General features: G+C 38.5%; 1 protein-coding gene across 8 annotated transcripts in view; it reads right to left on the reverse strand.

The window, feature by feature from the left end:
- shroom4 (shroom family member 4) overlaps positions 1–26105 on the reverse strand; it is a 104178-nt gene that overhangs the window by 21870 nt on the left and 56203 nt on the right. For 7 of the 8 annotated variants that reach the window (XM_028474088.1, XM_028474089.1, XM_028474087.1 and 4 more), the window contains one exon: positions 19457–19608. In XM_028474088.1, the coding sequence (XP_028329889.1) occupies positions 19457–19608 (152 nt within the window). Of the gene's footprint in view, positions 1–4346; positions 4838–19456; positions 19609–26105 lie in introns of those variants that run through there. The other variant, XM_028474094.1, reaches the window with a different exon arrangement.

The raw sequence follows: 26105 nt of genomic DNA on the forward strand, positions 1-26105 counted from the left end.
TATGACAGAATCCAAGTCTGAAAAGGCTCTGGTTTAGCTAATGGTGTATTAGCTGAACTGGTGACCATTTTACCTGGTGACACGTCACAGTAGAAGCACCTACAGTCACACGGCTACGTGGGGTTTTGTGCAATAATGTGAGTGTTATCACCTGGTTGACGGTAATTAGAGGTTTGATAAATAATATTTTAGGAACATACCACACATTTCCATTGGAGTTCTACCGTTACATGAGTGGCTGATGGTTAGCATTAGCAGTGTAGCTAATGTAGCTCTAGCATCGTGATCTCGCTGTATTGAAGCTTAACTATCCAGTTTTCATCTGAAGAATATAAAATGTAAAATGAATAATAATATTTGACTCTATTAATCCTTTTGAGCATGTTTGATAGCCAGTAAAGTCAACTAAACCAGTAAAAGATAATGAAAGGTGGAAAGTGATGCAGAAATGCACAAACTCTAATTACGTGGAAGCCGATTCAGACTAAAATCTGATTTTTGCGGTTTGTTAAATGTCATCAAACTCAATAGTAATACTCATTGCAGTTCAAGTTAAATAATGTAATAACTTTCTAAAACTTCCATATTGTTCCATTGAGGACAGAACTCCTGACTATTCAGAGTTGATTTTTTGATCTTATAATTAAATGCAAATGAAAACTTCTCATTATGATCATTATATTAAGTCTTAATGTTAAATTTTAAATAGCGTAGGTCCAAATAAATACATTTAGTTTGTGAAAAGGCAATTTCTGGCATTAAGTTTGGTCTGTGTGTGATAAGATTAGAAAAAATAAATACTGGGTAAATGAACAAAAAAGAAATTTAACGAATTTTAAATGATGTTTTTCCAGTTAGTGGAAGCTAAACACACTCCTTTTAATAATTAACAGGGACTTTCCCAGTGACTTAAAAAACTAGAAAAATAGTCGAAAAGGTGGAAAGTTCAACAGCAGTTCACAGGGCTTTTAATCGTTCAAGTAAAATATATCAAATGAGACACACTGCGGATGGATTTGCTGGAACGATTTTGGGGGAAGAATGCGGATCATGGCCCCACCTGGGAAAAGAAGGACCAATTGTGAGTGTTACTGTATTTGATAAAACAGGAGCAGCAGAACCGTCTCCAAAGTAAACACTTTGGTTTCCTGCTCCCGGCTGTTCAGCCCCACCGACAATAGCCTTAAATTATCCCTGAGAAAGTTTATATAGCGTCTGTACGTGTGTGAGTGTATAGCTGTACGTGTGTGTATGAATGTGTGGGAATGCCGTAGAACATACAAACACTCCTCCTTTAGACGTTCTTTTATTCAAAATGATTGATGCGATCTCTTCCAAAGATGGAGGGAAAATATTCGATAAGAACTCAGATAAATGTGCTGAATAATAAACCACAGAATGTGAAACAGAGAGCGTCTGTGCAGATTAGATGCAATGTACCGAACGCCAACCAAAGCGCCACAGGGGGGCGTCGCTGATCGTGTATACTGATATTTTTGCGGATTGTTGAAAACTGCCAACGAACCAGAGGTGATGGATTACAGAGGAAAAATAGGACATTTTAGAGCTTAAAACTACATCTGTTCTTCTTTTTCTGCAACAATGACGGTTTAATGGCAAGGTTGACGAAAATTAAATAACTGCAGTAAACACAGGAAGTGACAGAAGAATATCAACATCACAAATTCTGACTCTGATAACCTCCGTTCTGATACACAAACAACTGCAAAAAAAATACTTAAAACTTTCAAAAGGGGCCCAGGTTTTCCATTATCGCAAAAAAAAGGACAGACTTCAATCGTAAAATATAGCTAACTAATTATTGCCTCCTATTGTCAAAAGTGCGATTTAATGGCCTCTACAGTATTTTATTGGCAATGATGTGGTAAATTTTGTCCAAAAATAGCCTAAAAGGAACGTTTTCCAAATATTTTGAAATGAATTGATAAATGTAATTGAGTACCTCCTGCAAACTGCTCCTGTACCCCAAGGGGTTTGTGTACCCTGGTTGTGAATCACTGAATTACAGGAGAAATACAGCAATACCTTTGAGCTACCAAGACTGTGAGAAGTACGCCACTCTAAAAGGTTAAACCTTGTTTTTATACTTCACATGAGATTGATAAAAACTCACACTGATTAAATTAAGGGAACAACTTCATACTTTAGATATGATCTAGCTCATGTGTCAAACTCAAGGCCTGGGGGCCAAATATGGCCCTTTAGAGCATCCAATGTGGCCTGCAGGAGAAAGTAGAAAAGACATAAATCATTTGTGTAAATGACCGTAAATTAACCTCAGCCCCTCAAAATACACAAATTCAATGAAACTCCATAATAATAAAACCCTAGCTTGAGCCTAAAATTATTACACAAAATGTCCCAAAATTAAATAAAAATTGGTCACAAAAGTAAGGATCCTACAGGGACTGATATTTATCACTTATTGCTTAGATATTGTCAGTGCCATAGTTTACATATCATTTATACGTGAAGAGTAAACTTGGGAAAACAATGTTGAAATTGCTTGTATATCAAAGTGCTAGGTATCTAGCCCCTCAACTAAAATGAGTTTGACACCCCTGATCAAGATAGAATACTTTGGTGGTCTATATTTTGAAATCTTGAAGAGGGACGGATAAGAAACTCATTTTTATAAATTGCTTGGGTTTTATTTGAATAATATTCAAATTATAAATCAGTCATATAATTTATCTTCTGGGAAAATTGCTTTTAAACTTAAGAGGAGTATGCCCAAGATGGGGGCTTCGGTGTGTTGGTGCACACTGTTTTGTCTTGTTTTTGACGCAAATTCTACCCCATCCACCAAGGAAAAATCCTTGTATTGTTTAAACACTTTACTTGGCAATAAAACTGATTCTGATGAGGTGTTTTTCCATCTCTTCATCTAGAAATTTGAGAAAACGACTGCAAAGTCAAAGAGTATTATTGTGTTGAACCTCAGCTGCAGCTATAACTGATGAGTCAGTTAAAAAACTGCTTGTTTTTAATGCTGCTACTCCAGATTGTGCAGTAAAAAGCACGAGGGTCAACAATCATGACTTTGACTAGAATCACTCCGGAGTTGCTGTTTTTATCCGTCTTTTATCTCATCTGCTCTAGACTTTGGCTGCGTGTCCACGCAGGGCCAAATAAAGCAGACTTCGGTTAAACCGCTCTAGGAATCGCTGGTGTGAACCCCAACATTGAAGAAAGGTCAGCACTAATGTGAACCTTAATATGAACGGAAGTCAGAAAATCTTCTTACAGCTTCAAAGACGTCATTAGGGCAACAAAGAACAAAGTGTCCTAAGAAAACGCCACAAAATGCTTTTGTCCAGACTGCATTCAGGGTGATTCACAAAGGCTTTGTAAATGTGTGGCCTTTGCTTTATTGAGAAACCTTTTAGAGTTTTACTTTGTGGTCAGGGACTCGCATTCCAACAACTGCACGAGTTTAAAACACGATCCAAAAGACTCCCACGTCCCACTTTCTGACATTATAGCCTACTTGGAAAATGGCCTTTTGCTGGCAGCCACAGGCAAAGGGAATCACATGAGTGTTTGACCTAGTAACATAGTTAATGATATAAGTGGCCACTGTGGTGGTGTCACTGCTGCTTCAACCATCCAAGAAATTCAATATAAAAGGTACTTGGTGGAATTTCTTAGAACGTCGAACAAAATCTGAGCAACTTTAGGCGCTAATTCGAAGTATGAGGATCAAGTTCGGCCGATGCTGGCAAGACTTGACCTCAGTCGAGTTTCCCACTTATTGTGAATTCTCCAACTTGCAGCTGTGAAAGAGCCTCTATGTAGTAATGTGCTGGAATGCCCCACTTAACGGTCAGAAACGGCAACAGCTGACTGATGTCGCAAAGGTCGCCGCGCATAATCTGAGTCACACACAAAGTCTCGATACAGTAGAGTCTGAATGCCACGACGGGGCGGGCGGACAAACAGAGACGGACTGCAAAAAATCCTGCATAAAGAGGTCAGAAGATGATCCAAAACAAGGCTTTGATTGGTGAGAAAAACTCACAACAAAGTAGAAAGAAAGGATGAGAGACAGAGATTGAGTTGTCATTTTTTTGCCAAGAGAAAGACTGTCACATCATAAAGAGATGATGGACCATGTCAAACTTACAACTCTCTCTACAATAAATCCTGCATAAAGAGGTCAGAAGATGATCCAAAACAAGACTTTGATAAGGTAGGAAAACTCACAACAAGGTAGAAAGAAAGAATTAGAAAGAGTTGGAGTTGTCATTTGATTGGTTTCTGCAAGAGAAAGAGTGTCACGTCACAGGGAAGTCTAACAAGATGATGAACCTTATGAAACTTACGAGTTCTCTCCACAAGCTGTAACGTCCAGTGTCAAACAGAAACCCCCGCCGTTCCCAACATCCTTCAACTCCAGAGTTCAAGTTCGTAAAGTTTCCTTCCAGCTTTGCAGAATGTCCAGTTGAGTGAATCTCTTCTTTGTCCTCAAACCAGCTGAGGTCCAACAATAAGACCAGAGCTCCTCTCCTCCAGGAGAGACTTTGGAGGTCTTGGGATCTTGACAGCTGATGTTCATCTAAAGTGAGGGAGGTTGCAGGTTCTGAGGAGGGAAACAAACTAATCCTCCCATCACTTCCTCTCTCTCTCCTTTGCTTTGTATCCTCCTCCCTCGTTCTTGCTGCTGCTGGAAGACAAAACATTTCTTCCTCTTGCAGTCGGCATCTCTCCCCCCTCCTCTCCTCCCATCTCATTCCTTCCCTGCCTCTCTCGCCCTGCTCAGGCAGGATGTGTGAATCAGTGAGAGAGGAAGCGTTGCAGGGACCAGATAAAGTGGTAGACGGCTGCTAAAATAATACCCAGAGTTCCACGCTGTTATTGTTTGACAGGGGAAAAATACAGAGCCACTTCCTCCTGCGCAGCAAAAGGAGCTCAGCGGCCGTGGCCGGAGGACACAGAGGAGCTTTTTACAGTTGGAGAGAGAGAGAGGAGAAAAACAAAACCTGGTGAAAGACGGGGAATGTCAGAGAGGATGGGGGGTGTGCCATAAAACCGCAGCACCAGCAACGGGAGGTGATGGATGAACAAGAGAGAGAGAGAAGGATGGGAAACCTTTGACTTCTCGCAGTGTCCTTATCACTGAGGTGTATTTCTTTTAACACGATCCCCTGCTACAGGAATCCTATCACACAGGAATGGCTTTGACCACTGAACTCTGTCCTCCTGATTACTCTGAGACTCTTATTCTTGTTTTGGCAATCGTCTAAAATCTGGGTTGACATTTGTATTCACAAATTTTTATATTGATATGTTATCTTTATATTTGTTTGTTTGTCTGTTAGCAACATTACGTCAACAGAACTTAACAGTCTTTGACAAAATTTTGTCCAAAGACAAGACCTTACACAAGGGGTGTTTTAGTTCAGGGGTCAAGTACAGACCAGTTTGATTTAAGTGGGCCACAGATTTTAGGTGGGAAAACTAGCACATTCAACATTAATGTGCCCTGGTTTGTACTTCCACGTATAAATGATAGATAAATGATGAAGTATGTGAGTATATCAGTCCCTGCAGGATCTTCACTTTAAATTTCCATGACTTGGGGAATTTGGGGAAATTTTGTGTGATATTTTGACAAATGTGATAACAACTGGAAAACTGATCTCTGCAAATGTTGTGGATATTTATTTAATTTATGTATTTGTAGAAACTGAGATATCTACAACTGAAATAGTTGGTAAATTACAAAATATTTCATGTTTTCTCTATCATTTTTACGGTCTCATGTGGGCTGAATTTGATACTCTATAGGGCCGGATTTGGCCCCCGGGCCTTGAGTTTTACACATGTGCCTTATGCCATTTGGGGGAGATCCGGATCAATATAGTGATTCTGGATCAGTTTTCCAGAGATGAAATTTTATAAAATCATATCTCAGTTTTATAACTGACTGATCTTAATGAAATTTTACTCAGTTGTATTAGATTGATTTCTCAATTACTGCACTGAGTTTCGGATACATGCGCATTTTATGGACATTTTTAGAAAAAATGGTAGTGCCCATACATTTGGACCTAATGTATGGTTTGTTCCTTTGTTTCTACTCTAAATCAATCATTATAGGGGGAGACTGGGAGATAATCTACTGTAATATGAACCCTTCAGGTTAAGGATAAAGGGGGTAAAGGATTTTACATAACCACTGTGTTTCTATTGTATCCACCAAACACACCAAGCCCAAACCTCTTCAGGCTAAGTATCAGAAAGTCTAACCAACTAACACCAATCCAACCAGTATGATAGGGCTCAGGATATCAACCCTCACACGGGTCTCTACACCAACCCAATCATTACTGAGAGAGACTCTAAGATTAAGGGTTAAATCCTTTTGAGGGTAAGGGGTTCAACCACACACTAAAGATGACAAAGTCTAGTCAAAACCAATCCAACCAGAAGTGTTGAGGTTAAAAGATCAACTCAAGTTATTACATTGAATGACTGTAAGATGAAGATGATGTCTTAAACTTGGGATTTGGTTGAGGTAAAGACTCCAACCACAACCTGTGTGGTATTCTAGTGTCTAATAAGTTTTACTGAGTCCAAACTTCTTTGGACAAAAGAATCCAAAAGTCTTGCCAAAACCAATCAAACCACAGCGCTGAGGGTTAAGAGTTTAACCCAATACGAGCCTCAACACCAAACCAATGATTACAGACTGAGATTTTAGGATCAGGGGTTGAAATTTGGTTGAGGTAAAGAGTTCAACAAAAGCTTATGTAACGTTGTATTGTCAACAATTATCTACCAAACCCTAGTAACCACTTGGTACAAAGTGTCCTAAAGTCTTTCCAAAACCAATCAAACCAGAGCGCTGGGATAAGAGATCAACACTCAAAAGAGTCTCAATATTAATTTTGTGTGGCTCCTAAAACCAAATCCCCAAAGAATTTTAATTTAAAAAGTTGATTTTGCACAAAGCAGTTCATTGGATACATCGACATTTCATGCAGTTATTTCATTAATAGGAAAAAAGGTAGGAATATACAAGACCACAAAAAACACAAGATGACTCTGAAAACACACAAAACAACAGACAAATACAGAGAATAACAAATATACATATGGTTTTCCTAATGCACAAAAGGACTTTAAAAAGCATAGCAAAAATACACAAAACAAAAATGCTGAAAATACTTACAAAAAGTAATAAAATGACAAAAATAAACCAAATTATACCACAAAATAACCAAAGAATTATACAAAACAATTAAAAAAAAACACACAATGTCTACAAAAAGGTAGAAAACAACAAAAAATTGTACAAAAACAACGGAAACGCAAAATAACACCAAAAAGACAACACACAAAATGATGCCAAATTTCTCAAAACAACTAGAAAGATACCAAAACACACAAAATAAAAAAATACACAAAATGACAAAAAAATGTTGCAATTAGCAGAAAACACAAAAACAACAACAAAAATACACAAAATAACAAATCATTACTCAAAACAACTTACATAATACACAAAATAATAACAAACATTCACAAAAGGACAGAAAAATATGTAAAATGACAACAAATACACACAAACCCTTTGTTTTTTTCATCACTAATGCTCAGATTGGTCATTATTCCAAATGCTGATGTGAGTCTTGATAATGTGGCCCTTGGATCAGATATTTTTGTGGCCCCCAGCTGGGATAGAAGTTGTCCACCTCAGATCTAAAACATGCAGCACTGTGACCCTCCAGGGTGTGAGTCTAATCCTCCTCCTGGTTCAGGGTTTGGTAAATCACCTAAAAGTCACCTCTCACGTTGACGGATCAGTTTGGTATGTAATGTCACTTGCAGCACATGGGGGGGTGATTTCACCCTTTGACCCCAGGCCTCATCCCTCAGGCTTTGGTCAATTATCGCAACAGAGGGCGTCAAAGGCACATAAACACACCTGTCAGGGTCAAGTTAGCGTTTACATTTGCTTCAAAAACTCAAGCTTTTAGTCTTTTTGCAAAAAAAAAAAAAAAAAAAGTAGCAAACTCAACATTAGTTAGCAGCACATCTGGTTAGCAAGAACCAATGTTTTTTCAAATATAAAGGACTATAGCATCATTGCTAGGCTAACATTAAACACACACAACACAAGCTGTGCTTCCATTACGGATGTTTGCAAAATAAAAGCAATATTTCAAATAATCGTAATAATTTTTAAGTATAATGATAAGAAATGTCTTGGTTTCCTTTTCTTTCTACACATACTGCACCATGTTTTCTCAGCGTGAAGTGGCCATGTGACCAGGTACGTCACGACCTGTGACGTGTATTTGAGGAAAAAGTGTTTCCATCGCGCTTTTGTGATATATTTCAATATCGAAACGTCTGAAATTCCTCCTCATGAAAGCGTAAAAACTTTTTAGGGATATTAGAGTATTTTTTTCAAAAATCAGATGTTTCCATTACCAGTTTTTATGGCGCTATTTAGATTTAGTGCATTTTCAAGAGTAATGGAAGCTAGAGCCCTGTTCAGTGTCCGGCTCATGAAATTCCAGCCTGTTGATTGGTCACAGCTGATAAAATCTACACACTGCATATGTTTTTCAGTGAGAGTCTCGTATCAATGTTACGTTAATTAAATATTATGACTGGAGTCAAAAGCAGGGGGTGCACTGTCCGACATCCCGGTGTTAAAGTGTTAACCCCCCCCCCGTGCGCGTGCACACACACACACACACACACACACACACACACACACACACACACACACACACACACACACACACACACACACACACACACACACACACACACACACACACACACACACACACACACACACACACACACACACACACACACACACACACAACAGCAGGCTTGTAAAAACATGCGGCGCTCGGTGGGCTTCAAAGGATTTCCTGAGACTAAAAACTCCTGCAGACTTCACGAAAACATGTGTGTGTGTGTGTGTGTTGTGTACATGCATGCAGCAGATTCCTTACATTCCTCGTCCCCTCTCCGGGGGTGAAGGGTTAACTATCGAAAGCCTAAACAACCTCCCCTCCACTCCTCCAACCCTTTGTGCTCGCCTGATTAGGATCTATTTGTTTGCTTTATGGGTCTCTCTCTAGTGTGTGTGTGTGTGTGTGTGTGTGTGTGTGTGTGTCTGCTTGCAATCAGACCCCTGTTTGTTGGCATAGCCGACCCTCAACCCCCCTTGATTATGGATTTCTACACACATGGAGGATTTAGTGCAGAGGTGACCACATGTCAGCGGTGCAGGTTAATGCTCAGAGTCTAACAGCAGGTAACCAGTACAGTGGAACAGCGGAACAGTGGAACAGTGGAACTTTGGCTCATGGCAAAGGTCCATTTCCAGGAAAGGGGCGTAAGTGGAGAGTCGGAGCCCCTCCAGCACAATGCCTTGTCTGTTAGAGCCCGATCACCTCTGATAGTTCTGCGTTATAGTGACTTATAGTTTTCCTTGTGCTCCAACATTCACCATCTGTACTCCAGTTTGATTGGCTGCCATCACAATCACCATGGTTACACAATTTTTATTTTAATTCAGAATAAATGATTCCAAATTAAACAAGAATATTTGCATTTCATGAAAAAAATGCAAATGAGGATGAAGGTGCTGGCCTGCGTCGCACTTTATTAGCATTACCCTAGCATTAGCATTTGCTTAGCGTTAGCATCAGCATTAGCCCCTGATTGGACAGGGGGAAACGTGATGTATTCAAGTCTACCACGTAGAACACCACCATCATAAGAACTGTTCACTTTTATTGTTATTGTTGTATTTGAAGCAGCAGTTTGATGATAACATACTCTTTCACTTTCGTCAGCTGAGGAGGAGAAGGAGATAGAAGACCGTACTTTAATGCAACGGCTGCTCTATCTCCACTATACAGGATGTTGAGTGGAAGGAGAACCTTTGGACGACCCACGTGACATGTTTTTGCTTCCGTTCATCCACTCTTTTCATGATACCCATGTCTTCTAAGGCTCTTATTAAATAAATAGTCTCACAACCTGCAACACCTGCTTTTAGGCAGCCATCTTGGATTATGTCGTCACTGGTGCGTCATCGCAACAGGACGAGCATGAGCAGAACGACTGGAATTCATTTAAAGCGGAATTAAACGTTAACAAAAACGAGGAATTATTCAATTCGGAATTAAAATCAGAATAAACTAGCCACTTACTTTGGATTTAAATTCAATTCAGAAAGGCCATTTACATTGAGGTGCTTAAAGGTGATTTTTAACCTATTTAAAAAGGATTTAACTTTTATTCTGGATTAAAGGGGAATTAAAGCTCTTATGTAAACGTAGCCAATGATTGACCCTCAAGTTTCACGAGGACGGGCCGCTCACAGTCGGAACTCTCACTGTACTGAATATCCTGAGGAATGGTAGGAATGTCCATTGTTCAGTTTGGGAAGGAACGACGGGACACAGACGATTGTGTTTCTGGGTTCTCAGCACCGCAGATGTCAGCCTGTCTCGTCCCCATGTGGTAATATAGTCTCAACAGCAAATTGTGCACAAAATGCTCCTTTCAGAGTGTAAATTAAGAAAAGTTGCAGCGTCTTCAAGGAAAACACGTGAGTAATGTTTCAAATTAGCACCAAATCCAGCATCTCTGCTGATGTGTTTAAAGTTAGCAGTGAATCAAAGGCCAACAGCAGTGAGGTCTGGTCTAAAACTCTCAATTACACTGAAATTATTTTTAAAAAATTAGCCATTGCTCATCTGAATATAGATATTTGTTATAAAGTGACTCCATGCATGTAGGGGGCAGTAAGTAGGGCGTAAGAGTCATTTAGCAGCTTTTTCGGTCAAATTGCCAACTTCAGCTGCGTTGAGTTTGTCTAAAATAATCAGGAAAAGTTAAAGATTCCAATGTAACACTCTTTTGTTTACCGAAAGACGATAAAAACAGTTGTGACCCAAAAAAAAAACTGGTTAAATGATCTAAAAATCAGGCTGAATGTTTCACTTCAATAGAAAACAATGGGATGTTTACACACAGTGGGACCATGTGACATCATCAATCACGTGATTTCAAGACGGCTGAACACAGGCTCTAAAACTGTAAAGTACTCCCATTTTTAAAAGTTAATAAATTGAATATGGTGCATAATAATATGTGTTGTTAGGCATAGATCTACGAATAAGCACACTTCAAAGATTTTGGGCCAAATTTATAAAAACAGTGAAGGATTCCTTTAAGGCTGGGCGATACGAACCAAAACAATTATACCTCCAAGTAACAATATATCTTAAATGCAAACTAACACTTTCCATCGCTGTGTTGTCTTTGCAAACTTGAGTGAAGGTAAGGGCGGAGCTTGTTTGAGAGGAAGAGAGTAAGAGAAGAATTAGGTAAAGTAAATTAAGGTAATCATTAGATCTAGAATGTTACAGCAAAATAAGTTTCCCTCTCAACTACATTTTCTTTTTCTGAACAATGAATAAGAATAATTAGATGTATCGCCCAGTCATTGACTGTCTTTTTCTCTACTGCGTATGACTGAGAGCGAGGTTTTTAATGTTATTATTGTTGATTTAAATGTTCTTACTGATTTTTAAACTATTAAATGTTTTCTGTTGCACTTTTTAATCATGTAAAGCACATTGAATTGTGTGTGTGTGAAATTCGCTATACAAATACAGTTGCCTTGTCGAAATGAACCAACTTCCCTATGTTGGGTCAGTGAAAAAAAGAACAAACTTGTACCTAATGAAGTGGTCGACTCCTGTTTAGTGTTGAGGTTAATTCCGTGAACTGCTCTCATACACAAACACACTGGGAGATTTTCTATTCTTTTTTCCTCCTCTCTTTCTGCTCCCAGATGAAAACAACAGTTTTAGTTTTTTTAGATGAAAGCATGTGGAAACATAAAAGAAGTGTCACGAAAACCCTGTTTATACAATCAAAACATCAAAGGTAATATTGCTTGTCATTATCGTTTTAATTTCAGCATAAGAGTTAGTCATGGTGCCACGTAAGTGCAGCCTAAGTTTGTGGGACGATTCCTGCATCACTGGCCCTGTAATCTGCCTCAGTGTTTTTGAGCTTGGTTTCCACTGAAGCTACAGCAGTGTAATAGTGCCACCAACCAGCAGGGGGTCTCTAAAGGGAAATACCTTGAATATTACTTGTATTATGGCTGAGAGACACAATACAACACAATCATACGGTCAAAAAGCGGCTTCCTGTTCCATCAGCGACTGTAAATAAACTGTGCAAAGCTGCTTGGTTTCACACGACTATCACCAATTAGGTCCAAGACGGGCAGGAAGCAGGGGTAGGGAAACGTTGGGACGGACAGGAAGTGAAGTTGAAGCACAAGAATGTCCTCTCGCATCTTTCATGGCAGCCCGCTGAGAAATGCTCTTGCGACGGTCGGATCCAACAAAAGGGCCATGAAAACAGGAAGCGCCATAGAAGAAACATTTCCGGGTCGAGTCAAACCAAACATCCAGGGCATTTTATTCCCTTCATATACAAATACCTGAAAAAAATCATCATGTTCATAAAAGGTCCAAAACAGGTAAAATGATGAACATCCCTAGCAGGTAATACAACGAGGACGAGACGAAAAGTGCAAAGTATTCGATACCTCGATACAAAGCAATATCTGCTGTATTAAGTAAACATCGGCAACATAATTACAACTCCAGAGGGCGCAGTTTACAATCTCTGTTTGATCCCCCCTTTGTGCAACACTGATATGTTTAATATATAAATACTCGTTATTTCTAAGACTTCCACTGTTTTTCCTCATGGGATGCAGAATTGCGATGTTTATCACATTTCAACAGAGGTGACAGAACTTAAGTAGTTTTTTGTGGTATCTGTACTTTAGTTGAGTTATTTTTTTCCTGCCACTTTTTACTTTTACTTCTTACTTTTTTAAACAAATATCTGTACATTCTACTCCTTACATTTTAAAAATGAGCTCGTTATTTTTAAGACCTTCGAAGATGACGTCGCAACGTAAAAAGACACAAACCAACAACCGTGAAGCTGGAGGAGCCATGTACCAGTTTTCTACAAGTTCTTAAAAATGTTAAACCTAAAGCTGCTCTGTGTTTCATTGAGCATTTAGATAAATGTCAGATAAATGCGACCTTGCTGTTCAGACAGCAGTCGCATTGCAAAACATCAGATACGCATCAGATTTAGGAGCTCGTATGAAAGTAGCCTGAGTCGGATTTGAAAAACATCACATTCTTTAACTGATCGGATTGAGGATTTAAAGGAAGTGAATGAAGAAGCAGGTATGGATGGATCTGGTTCTGAAACGACTGCAACAGACCACAGAGCAATGATCTGCTTGTGTGTATTATTTTGTGCTCCTCATACCTTGTTCTTCCATGTAAATCTCATCCTTTACTAGCAGGATAACAACCCTTACCGACACAAAGCAGGAAATATCCAGGAATGGTTTGAAGAACACAACAACCATTGACGGGGTTGATATCTTGGAGGATAGTGGATGTATTCGTCGGGAGGACAGAGTTAATGGTTCTCCTGTGGGTCCACACTTGGCTTGTTAAACACTTATAAAGAGTCGGCCCTGAAATATAAGTTGAAGCGATCCAAGCACACTCCACTGAGCGGCTTGGCAGTAAATTCCTGCGGTTTGACAAATTTAGCCCAAAGGCCTTCTTTTGGCGGCTTTTCTCTAAGGAGACCGGGACAATGGTGCAGAATGGGTTTGATAGAGGTATGAAAAACTGTAATGCCCAGCACTTACAAAGGAGCCTTTGTTTTTAAAGGTAATGGAAAGCACGAAGGTCCTCCACATGAATAAATCTTACGTTTTGCACAAAAGCACCATTTTTAAAACTAATTCTCCTAAACTCCACGTTTCCTTCCTCTGCACTACCTTCCATTGGCTCTACACTCTCCATCCTTCAGGAGCGCTCCTTCACAAACACACAGCCAGGCATTTCCTCATGTTTCCTTGCTTTGAGTCATGTGACAAAGACTGAGCTTGAAAGAACAAGGTCTAACCCTAAACATACGCACACGCGCACACACAAGGGAGGGTGTGGGCTTGGCAAAATGAGGTGGAAAGTGTTTGAAAGGGCGGCATCGTGGAGGTGCATGTGGCCAGGACTGCGAGGCCAAGGAAAACAAAGCACAGATTATAATTAGCTTTCACAATATGAAAGGGTGAACCCAGCATATATTCCCCGTCTGTGGTCGCCCCGTCCAACGCAGTGGATGCTAACATGACGTTCCATACAACAAGCACATTGTTCAGGACGGACTGAAGCCACGGCTCTAGATAGAACATGTTTTCTTCACAGTTCTCCTCAAGAGGGAGCTGTTTTTTTGGGTGAACCTTTAATGTTTTGCCAGTATTTTCACATAAAGAGTTAGGGAACCAAAGAACCCAAAACATCGTCAGTGTTTTTTTTTTTTAAACATTTTTGTCTTTTCTTTTGTTGGTTGGCAAATTCAGTAAGCCTGTGCCATAGCTGCACTAAGGGTTGCCCTATCTACGTAAGAGAAAGAGATCCTAATGACCAGCACTGGTTTTTGTTTCCAACTGTAAAACTCACCAAGATGAGCCAAATGGGAGCCTTACTCCATCCATTAGCCAACTGTGTCAGCCCATTTCAGAAGGCTCCTGCAGTGTGTACAAAACCTGGACTGGCATGACTCAGCAAATAGGTTTTTTAGTGCTAATATAGAAACGTCTAAAAGACCTCACTGTAGCACTACTTTATTAGCACAAAAAGTTGCAAAGGGGTGGAGAACTTCTGGTACATTTCCACAGGAATATTCTAAATAATAATCTTTTATGGGAATTATTTATTGTAATGAACTGGAAACTAACTATTTTAGATGAGTGTTTCTCAAATGGGGTTACATGTTCCCCTAGGGGTACGTGGTGGCACTATAGGGGGTACTGGAAAGAGAGGGAAAGTGGAAAATTAACAAATGTTTAAGAATGTTTATTTTTATTTAAAAACATTAACAATGATGATGGAAATGAAAATACAATAGTCAGTTTTGGTCCCACACCAGGTGGGAGATGACCGGAAATGATAATATAGAAATAAATCTATTCATGAGAAACTAAATACGGTTTCATTGCACTTATTTACAAAATGAGATTCTTTAAAATGTGTGTTATCATTAGTTTATTCCATTGTTATGCTCTATAGCTGTTTTTACATAGAATTCTGAGCAAAATGGGGGTACCTAGATTCAGAAATAAGAAAAAGGGGGTACTTGGGCCAAAAAAGTTTAATAACCATAGTTTTAGCTAATGCAAAATATATTTTCACAACTATATTTAACATCCCTGTTGAAGGCCAAACTTCAAATTTGGAATTTCCAAACCCTAGTTGAAATGTTGCGTTTGTTAAAAGTATTATTTTTGAATGGATGCTATTATTCATGTTTGGATTGGATATGATACAGTTATTTGAAATTACTCACATTTTTCTATTAAGAACAATAAAAAATTCCCACAAAAAGTTTAGATTTTTGAACCTTCCCAAAATTCCTGAGCTTAAGTTCCTCACTTCTCTGCTCTTTGGCCTGTAGCCCTGGGTATTAGTTGGTGTCCAAAGTGCCACACACACAGTGAACGTTATCAGATAGATTTTGCCCTAATCTCTTTGCAGATTCCAGCCTGTGAAACAAGCCTGAAGGTTTTATATCCAGTCAGAAGGAAGGTTTCCTCGTTGAGGGAAATACTCATGATGTTTTCATTAGTACCAACTCTTCAGAAAGTCCTAAAGGTGTCACTGGTAAAATTTACAAAGACTTTACTTCAATGAATTACAATACAAAGGTTGTATTAGTCAGAGGTGGAAAAAGGAGCTAATGCAGTCATTCCAGGAGAAAAGTGGCTTCAAATGTGGAAAAAGCAAGAAGGGAGTCAAGGGAGGTTTGTAGTTTGGTGCATAGTTGAAGACTTTCTGGAGTGATGTCTGTGTAGCCTAGCTTGGAGAGTTTTAGAGCTCTAGTTTTTTTCTTTGTCGATAAAGCAGTAGGGGCTCCATTCTCCCATGAGCGTAAGTCCAAAAAGCCGTGCAGCGGCGCTGTTTTAGGCTGTGTGCTGCTGCATGATCAATGAAAACTCTGACAGACGCAGACTTCTGTCCACGTTGGTCACAGTGATTCAACTATTTTCATACTATGTCCAACGTAAAGTCACAGTTTGATCCACTACAGCGTGACACAAGCTGTCATATGCAGATGAGGATGGAACACAAACTGTTCCCACACATATTTTAATGAGGCTCAGCTCAGGTCACTTTAAACAATTTATATTTAAAACTGCGTATTATGGAAGCCAATAGTTCTGTTGATGATGATGATCAAGGAGAGAGATTTTAACTGTGACTCAGAAGAATGCAGCCGATCCTCAATCACACTGCAATAATTTGATCAAATCAACCTGTTACATTGTTTATCAATGAAGGTGTTTCAAATTAAAAGTGAACTTTATCATTTTCACGGATTTCAATGACATTTACAAGAGTTGGGAAAACTCCACGTTCTGTGATTTCTAGACAGCCCAAAAAAAATGACATCACCGCCTCCTTTCCTCAACCCGCCTTCATTCACATATACGTGCTTTGGCTTTATTACGCGTGGTGGGTGTGTTAGGAGCCTGGACCAGAGAATACGCTTAGGAGAGAAGCGCGTAACTGCAGCCGTGCAAACAAGCGTTTACGTCCAGAAGAGAGAATAGAGCCCTAGATCTGCAAAATGTAAAGTTTCTAGAACAAAGAAAAGCTTTTCCATTCACCGTTTTGTTTTTCTATTTGTTTCTGTGTCACTATCCTTGAAATTGGTCAGAAAGTCCATCTCGACGGTGACATGAAGTCGGGTCTCGGATTTTCCTTGATCACAGAAGTAAATCACGAAAATCAACTTTCCTGAAAAGAAAATGGCAATATGAAACAGAAGATAACCTCATCAACTTGTTTTGGGGAGAAAATCGTCCGTTTTCACCATATTTTCCAGTTGATCTGCTGGTTAAACGTGTAGCACACAAAACCTCGCACCTTAAATTTTCGCGCGATGGAGCGTGATTTTAAAATCTCGCGAGATTTTGAGTATACAATTCAGACTTCGAAAAACATTAAACTTAATCAATGCCTACTAATCTTTTTTTTTTTTTAAGTGACATTTCAACTCTGAATGAACATAGAGAAAGCAGAAAAACAGGGAAAACATCTGAATCGGTATACCCTGAAACAGAATGTGGAAAACTGAAGGATTTCAAATCAGAAGTCAAAGTACTAGAAGCCTCTACTGCAGGGGTGTTAAACTCATTTTAGTTCAGGGGCCAAATATGAAGTACTTTGATCTTAAGTGGGCCAAAGATTTTAAAACGAGCAATTTCAACATTAACGTTCCCAACTTTGCACTTCGACGTATGAATAATACATAAAGTATGTAAGGCCCCCACGATATCCAGGCAATAAGTGACAAATATCAGTCTCAGCAGGATTTTCTTTTTTTAAATTTCCTTGATTTTTGTGAACAACTTTGGAACAATTTGAAATTTAAAAATGACCGCAGTCATGTGATAAAAGCACGAGAAAATTGCCATCCACCAAATATTGTCAAGTTTCATTTAATTTGTGTATTTAAAACTGAATTATTTATTATTATTAATTTACACAATGATTTATGTTTTTTCTGTCTTTTTTTGTTAACTTTCTCCTGTGGGCCCAAATGGATGGTCTAAAGGGCCAGATTTGGCCCCCAGACCTTGAGTTTAACACAGGTGCTCTATTGGTTCCTGCTTCCCTCATGTGTGCTGCTCAACATGCCCAACACACGCACACACACGCACGCGCACACACACACACACACACGCACGCGCGCACACACACACACACGCACACGCGCACACACACACACACACACCACACACACACACACACACACACACACACACACACACACACACACACAACATACGCACACAAACACACACACACACATTGACAGACAGGGACAGATAGGCTACCGGGAATGTGTGCCCTTCTGTGTGTGTGTGTGTGTGTGTGTGTGTGTGTGTGTGTGTGTTTCATGTCTGAGGGGTTTTCCCAACGTGTCGGTTCAGGCCACACATGTACCACTAACGTAATGTTTTTGAACCCCACGTGGGGTCGCCTGTAATTAAAATGGGGTCACCTGAAATGTCTCGTAATTGATCAAAAAAAAAAACTAATTAAAACTTTAAACATATACTGTATATATATTATTATTAAATTATTATTCTTGATGATAATTATGGAAAAAAAGAAGTGAAAAAAAGGAAAAGAAAATGGAACAAAAGAAGAAAGGGAAACAATATATATATTATTCTTTACCACACACAACCTCAACAACAGTATTCTATATTTTCACTTTCTCAAATAAAATAATCTGAGCTGGCACATCTTGTCACTTTGTACACTAATCATGGCTACTTTGTATTTGTAAGACGGTATAATAAACTCATTCTAGAGCAGAAATGTCTCTGGGGTCACGAGAAATTTGTGATGTAAAAATGGGGTCACGACCCGAAAAACTTTGGGAATGGTTCATCATACAGGTCACTGTGAGTAGCGTACAGACTTTAGCACGTCTGGGCTAGTTGAAGCTGAAATCTACAAATATTGACCAAATGAATGATACACCGCCACACGCCAAGGGTCAAAGTACCTGAGATTTCTGCTTTTATGCGTGTCTGCATATTTGGCAAGGAATGTCCTGACCCAGTGGTTCTCAAACTTTTTTGGCTCAAGTACCTCCTTTCTGTTACTTCTGAATCCACTACTGTAGTCTGACTACTACATTTTGCTCAGAAAACTATTTAAAAACAACTATAGATCACAAAGTTCAAATTAATGAGTGATAACACACATTTTAAAGTATCTCATTTTGGAAAAAGTGAAAGGAAATGAAAAGAAAAGGAAAATAATTAGTTTTTGATTATGTTTGAGCTCAGATATATATATATATATATATAGTTTTTTACTGCATTTTAGTTTAACAATTTATATTTCATAAAGTGAAAGTATAGAAATATAGTTGTTTAAGATTGAGTGTTGTTTAAATTAAAAAAAAACCTAAAAAATTTTAAATTCCTGTTTCAATTTTTCAGAAATTTCAGGCGACCCCATATGGGGTCCCAACCCCAAGGTTGAAAAACACCGATTTAACGGCTCCTGAATAAATTTATTTCCATAGTTTTTATAATTTCCTGTCATTTCATGCCTGGTGTGAGATCAAGACTGACACTTTATTTGTTATTTTCTCACTCTCTCAAGTACCTCCTGTAGTGTATTTGCGTACCCCTAAGGGTACACGTACCCCCATTTGAGAAACCCTGTCCGAACCAACCAAAAACAGAGGTGGATTGTCAGTTTTCCTGAGAGGAGAGAGCTTTGATAATAAAACTTGTGCATACCTTCTGACTGTGAGCTTCAGTATCCGGTACGAGCCTTTGATGAGGATCAGAGCCTCCTGTCTGCTGCCATAGAGGGCGGAGCCATTTATGTTAATGAGCTCGTCGCCGACTTTCAGCTTCTTGCAGTGGTCGGCCTTTCCTCCGTCCTCGATCTGCACACAAACAGGAAACAGGGGAAAAACACTGGTCACTCAAGACACATTTCACCACAAACGTTTTCTTTTGTCTCCATGACAACTCTTCCATGAGCATCCCCTTTGCGGAAAAAATTTTGTCTTGCCTTTCATTTTTAGATTGTTTCTAAACATTTTTTGGGGGCAAAAAGTTGCGTCTCTTTCTGTGTATGGTGTAACTATGTTTTCTTCTCGTGGTTCACTGAGAACAAAATGAAGCAAAGAGAACAAAACACTGGGCTTTGAACTCATAATAATGACTTATGGTCTACACAAAACAGAAAATATTTTTTTACTTTGATCTTCTGACATGTTTACTGTAAACTGCCTGTCTTCTTCAGAGGTCTGTGCTGATGGCTTTGATGTGTCTTTGACTTCCACGTAATAATTCCAGTGATTCTTTTTGAATAAAATGTTATGGTTTCATTTATTCAGGAGATCAAAGTAAATTTCCTGAAAAAAAGTTGTCTGAATAAATGAAAACTTAACACATTATTCAAAAAGAAGGGAAAAAGTACTCGCTGGAAATAATTTCAGAACGTGATTTAACTTATTTGCAATAAATGAAATACAAATTGGAAAATGAGGTTTTTTTTATATTATTTAGAGGTTATTGTCCCATTGATTTTTCCGGTGTGGCCAAGCTGAGATGAAATGATCCTGAATCACACTGAGGCTAAATATCTCTGTTGATTCTCCACCTTTGAAAGTTCTGAAAACATTTTAAAGTGAGAAAGTGACCAAGTAGAATATCAACATGTGCTCATTTCAAAACAAGAGTCCTATTTACAAAAGAGTTAAAAACTAATGGAAGACAAGAGATGCTTGTATTTTGAAAAGGGGACGTTTGATTTTTAGTTTCAAGCTGGTCCCAGGACCATTTTACATTCTGCTTGCAATGCATCATGGGGCAGTTACTGTAAGTATGACTAGTGTGCCCACCGTGCAGACTTAAAAAAATCATAATATAGTATACATCCGGCTATTTCTCAATCTTTCCACACTAAAGTGAACACACTACATACTAACTTTGACGTCAGACTTAGTATGAGTCGTACGTTAGCATTATATTTCCAACACAGCCGGAGACATGAAGAAAGGACGAGTTCAAATGTCAGATGAAGAACACGTTGCCATGTTTGTCTCCAACAAGAAACAATCATGCACCGTAACGATTTGTGATGCTTCTTATTTATTTTCTGCCTCTGTCGCTCTCACGGTGTGAGTGTGACCTACATGCCTGAACAGTGTGTGTGTGTGTGTGTGTGTGTGTGTGAGGGGGGGGGGCATCCAGACAGGGTGAGGTCATGCCAGGCACTTTCACTGAGGAGCTTAAAGAATAAACTCTGTGTTCACTTCAGACACACCCGATTATATTTAGACTCCAGGAGTGACTTCACGGCTTCTACTGTGTGTGTGTGTGTGTGTGTGTGTGTGTAAGGGGGGAAAATCCCACGCTGGTCACAAGTTGTCATCACTCAGCAATCACCTGACACACACACACACACACACACTGGAGTGCACTGAACAACACCGTCTTTATCAAAATCTAAAGGGGTGAGCAACAGCCACAAGTGTGTGTGTGTGTGTGTGTGTGTGTGTGTGCGCACTCAAACGTGCACAGGTCCTCGTGTTAGTGTCCACCTTACATTATGGGGACGTCTGTGTGTTTACACAGATGCATTCTGGGGACTGGACTTTCTTCTTCTGCCATCAATGGTGACACTTTAGGGTTTGTTGGGTTACTGGTCAGCTTCATGCTGGTGGTCACCTTAAACGCGTAGTCTGAGAATGACAGCGTTTTCTGACCAAACATGGCAGAGCTTTGTTGGAAGGAACAAACTCAGCAGTTTTTCCTTTGCATTCAAAAAAAGTTCATTAAAAGTCTAAATATTTTGTTTGTTTAAATGTGTGACTGTTTTTATCTTAAATAAAACTGGTAAAAAATAAATAAATAAATAAAAAAGAAAAGAAAAGGATACAACAAAATGTTTTTGAAAAAAAGACTTAAAGAATCAAAAGAAAAAAAAAAGAAAAAGGATAAAAATAAATGTGTGACTTTTTATTTTCTTAAAAAAGGGGGAAAATCCATGGAAAAACAAAAAAGAAAGTAGAAAAATGGATGTGCGACTGTTTTTTTCCTTTTCTTAAAAAAGGGGGAAATTGTAAAAAATAGACAGAAAAAATAAAATAAATGTGACTATATTTTTACTCTTTTTTCAAGAAAAAGAAAAACAGTCACATTCATTTGTTTACATTTTTCTTTAGATTTTTACCCTTTTTTTCAAGAAAAGGGAAAAAACAGTCACATATTTGTTTTCATTTGTATTTTTTTCTTGTTTTTTCTTTATATTTTTCCCCTTTTTTCAAGAAAATGAAAAAAGAAAAAAGAAATGAAAAAAGAAAACAAATGATTTTGTGAATTTTTTTCCCTTTTCTTGAAAAAAGAGGAAAAGTATCAAAAGAAAAAGTAATTGTGTGACTCTTTTCTTAAAAAAGGGGGAAAATCAAAAGAAAAACACAAAAAAACACTGTTTTTTTCCTTTGTCAAGATGTCAAGAAAAAAAAATATATATATATATTCTTTTAAACTCTGTAGCACATTGAGATTTTTGAATGTAAAGGGCAATACAAATAAAATGTGTTGTTATTTATTGGCATTACTATATGTTCCCCTTTTTCCAAAAAAAAAACAAAAAACAGTCACATTAATTTGTTTTTTTTTTTTCTTTCTTTTGACAGGAAAAAATAGTCAGACATTTGTTTTCTTTAATATTATATTTTTATTGTTTTTTTCTTCAGATTTTTCCCATTTTTTCAAGAAAAAGAAAAAACAACCAAAAAAAGGAAAAGGAAAAAAAAATCAAACTAATGAATGTGTGACTGTTTTTTTCTCCTTTTCTTAAAAAAAAAAGAAAACAAACAAATGTGACTGTAAATAGCTGCTAAACTGCGACCTCTGCTGGTCAAAGATGGAGTTGATTTCAAACTGGATCCAGTGTCTCAGGCTCGTTTGGAAAAAGATCAGACCTCATCAGCTGTGGGAGGAGCTTCTATCCACTCATTTAGAAAAAGTCCAGATGATGTTTCAGATGCAAACAAAGATCAGTCATTAATCATTTGTTTTCAGCGTTCTGGACACACACACACCGTCTCTATGATGTCTCTAAACCTGTGATTGTAAACTTTGGTTTAGTAGTGACTTTTAAACTAAAATTATAGCAGAAAAAGCTTTAAAATTACCTGAGATTGATATAAACAATATTATCTCTGATATATATACAGTATATTGTATATCACTATATTCATAGATGGCTCAGCTCTGGTTCTTTGTGAAGTACACACACACACGCGCACGCACGCACGCACACACACACACACACACACACACACACACACACACACACACACACACACACACACACACACACACACACACACACACACACACACACACACACACACACACACACACACACACACACACACACACACACACACACACACACACACACACACAGAGGTGGTCCAAACCCTGGCAGTAGTTTCACTCCTGGAAAACTTGTGTCATTCCTGTGACCGTGGAGGTATGCAACAAGTTAAATCAGCTTTTACCACACAAACGCGCACACACACACACACAAGCTGGCAGTGTAATGAAGCTCTTTGAACAGTGTGTCCATTGTTAACGTGTGGAAGCATCCAGAAAAACATGGTGATCAGGAGGCTTTTGGGAGAAGGTGTGTGTCATGTGTCTGAATGAAAACCAGCTTAGAGGAGGAATTCACTGTTAATTAAACAGGAACACACACACATGTACTGTGTGTGTGTGTGTGTGTGTGGGGCGTAGTAAATCACGGCGCCCCCTGGGTGTTTGGAGTTTACAGCGACCACTCGTTTGCACCTTAAACGCGTCGGTTTACGAGGCTTTTTTATTTTCCAAAGCTGGCTAAATAAACATCTTTCTGTAAGAAAAACTCATGACCTTTTTCTTTCTATATGAAGGGTTGCCGGTCCAAAGCCTGCCTCAGCTGATGAGCAGTATTTACAAGACTAACCCACCACACACACAAAGGATTTAACAGGAAGTGAGAGTCTGATACCTGACAAACATCTAAACTATGGCTGTGTTGGAAATGGCACACTAATGTACTATACACCAGGGGTTCTCAACCTTGGGGTCGGCACCCCATTTGGGGTTGCGACTCACGAGACACTGGGAGGGGGTCGTTAATGCCTTTAAAAAACTAAGCTTTCTGTTTTTTACCAATTTGAGCCAATTTTTGCTGATTTTTGCCACTTTTCTGCAACTTCACCAAACTTGTCATATTTTTTTTTTTAAATTAATTACTTTTCTTGTCATATCTTTTCTCCTTTTAATGCATTTTTGCTGAATCACTCCCATTTCTGACACTCTCCTTCACATTTCAATGCCTTTTCTGCATTTTCCACTTTCTAGACGTATAAACACTTTCCACCACTTTTCCACCTCGTGTCTCGCATGTTCAGCCATTTTTGTCACTTTTAACCTCTTTTCACCATATTTCATGATTCATTTTAGCAATTTAACCACATTCACGATTTGCCAGTTTAAACTAATTGTTCCAATATTGACACTGAACCTTTTTTTACCACTTTTTCTGTCTGGTTTTGGCCACTCTAATTTGCAACTTTTAACCAATTTCCCATGGCGAGCTTAGTATGGTATTCTGAGTGACAATCTCTGTCAACAACTTGAGTAAGTAATAGTGTCTCATGCAGTAATCTCAATACAAAATAAGAAAAAAAACATGATTATAATACACATTGTAATAAATAACACTTACCTAATGTAACTTTACTGTTGTATTCATATAAATCTGATCATTTTTTGATCATTGGTGGATTTTTTTCGACTGATGTGATGTTTTAAGCATTTTTTAAAATCAGAACAACAATCTCTGTGCACGGCTAATCCAGTACGGGTACATCTCAGTACGTAGCGGTCACATACTGAGATTGTAAAATAATCACAGTACGGAGGTAAACTCAGACCGTGACCAGTGTGTCCACTGTGCATACTTAAAAACTGTCCCCATATATAGTATAGTATACTGTACATCCTGGTATTTGTGGCGTACTTAATATTTTCATTCTATCAAATGTGAACATACTACATTCTAACTTTGAGGACAAACATAGTATAAGACAAAATGAGATCTCCTTAATCCACTAGTGAGCGTAGCTCCAACTCACAGGAGCCTCAGGAGAGGAGCTGAAGAGCCACGTGTGGCTCAGGAGCCGTAGGTTAAAGAACCCTCACCAGATGATTTAAGACGACATGAGACTGAACAACTAACTCAACTAATGACACAATAACCACAAATCCAGAGACCCCCACCAGACTTTAGAGTTATGGGGGGGTGGGGTACGGGGGACCCTTAATTTAAATGAACCTGTGCAGCCCACGAGCTGCTCCTGCCTTTGTCTGCGGTGCCACCGTTAAGCTCTCAAACAGAACGTGGAAACCTCCAAACAGACGCATTTGGAAACAGGCTGGAGCGGGGGAGGGGAGGGGGAGGGGGGGGATTCAGAATCCAACTCCACTTTGCACTTGCTCAGCTCATTAGCATCCATTGTGAAGTAGGGATGGGACCATCGGTTTAACTATGCGTGACCCCCAACAACACAAATACACAAAACTATGATTAAAAAAAATACACAAAATGACTCCAGACAGTAATTCACAACAGGAAATGTTAACAAAAAACACACACACACAAACTCTGCAAAAACAATTACAAAAACAACAACAAAACTAAACAAAACAACAGCAAAAACACAAAAAAATATCCAGTATTAGACTGAAAATATACAAAATGAAGGACAAATAGATGAAATGGCTCCAGAAACCCACAAAAAATAACAAAAACACACAGTGACAGAAAAATACACAAAATGACTCCAGACATCCAAAACCACAACAGATATACACAAAATAATTACAAAAACACACAAAACAACAACACAAATAAATGACAAAACCATAACAAAAAGAATATAAACCCAAAAACACACAAATTGACTCCAGAAATACAAAACGCCAACAAAAAAATCTACAAAAAAAAGATGACAAAAACAAAACAACAACAGAAATAGACATTATAACAACTAAAGCACAGAAAAACACCACAAAAATCACACACATTGACTATTACAATACACAAAACAACTCCAGGAACACATTATGACGTCAAAAAACACACGGAATGACAGAAAAATACACAAAACAGTTGTTTTGTGCTCATATAACTCAATAAATAAATAGTTAAAAAGCAAAAAATAATTGAATACATAAAGAGATGGGGGGGGGGGGTTCTTAAAATATACAATTAATACATATAAAAGAAAAAATAATTTCAGTTTTCTAAAAACTTTTTCTTTGATCCCTTCAGAGTTCTGAGTGTAAAAAACAATTTTTAGTTCTTTTAAGTTCC

The sequence above is a fragment of the Gouania willdenowi genome, chromosome 18 (assembly GCF_900634775.1).
Source record: "Gouania willdenowi chromosome 18, fGouWil2.1, whole genome shotgun sequence".
Classification (NCBI taxonomy): domain Eukaryota; kingdom Metazoa; phylum Chordata; class Actinopteri; order Blenniiformes; family Gobiesocidae; genus Gouania; species Gouania willdenowi.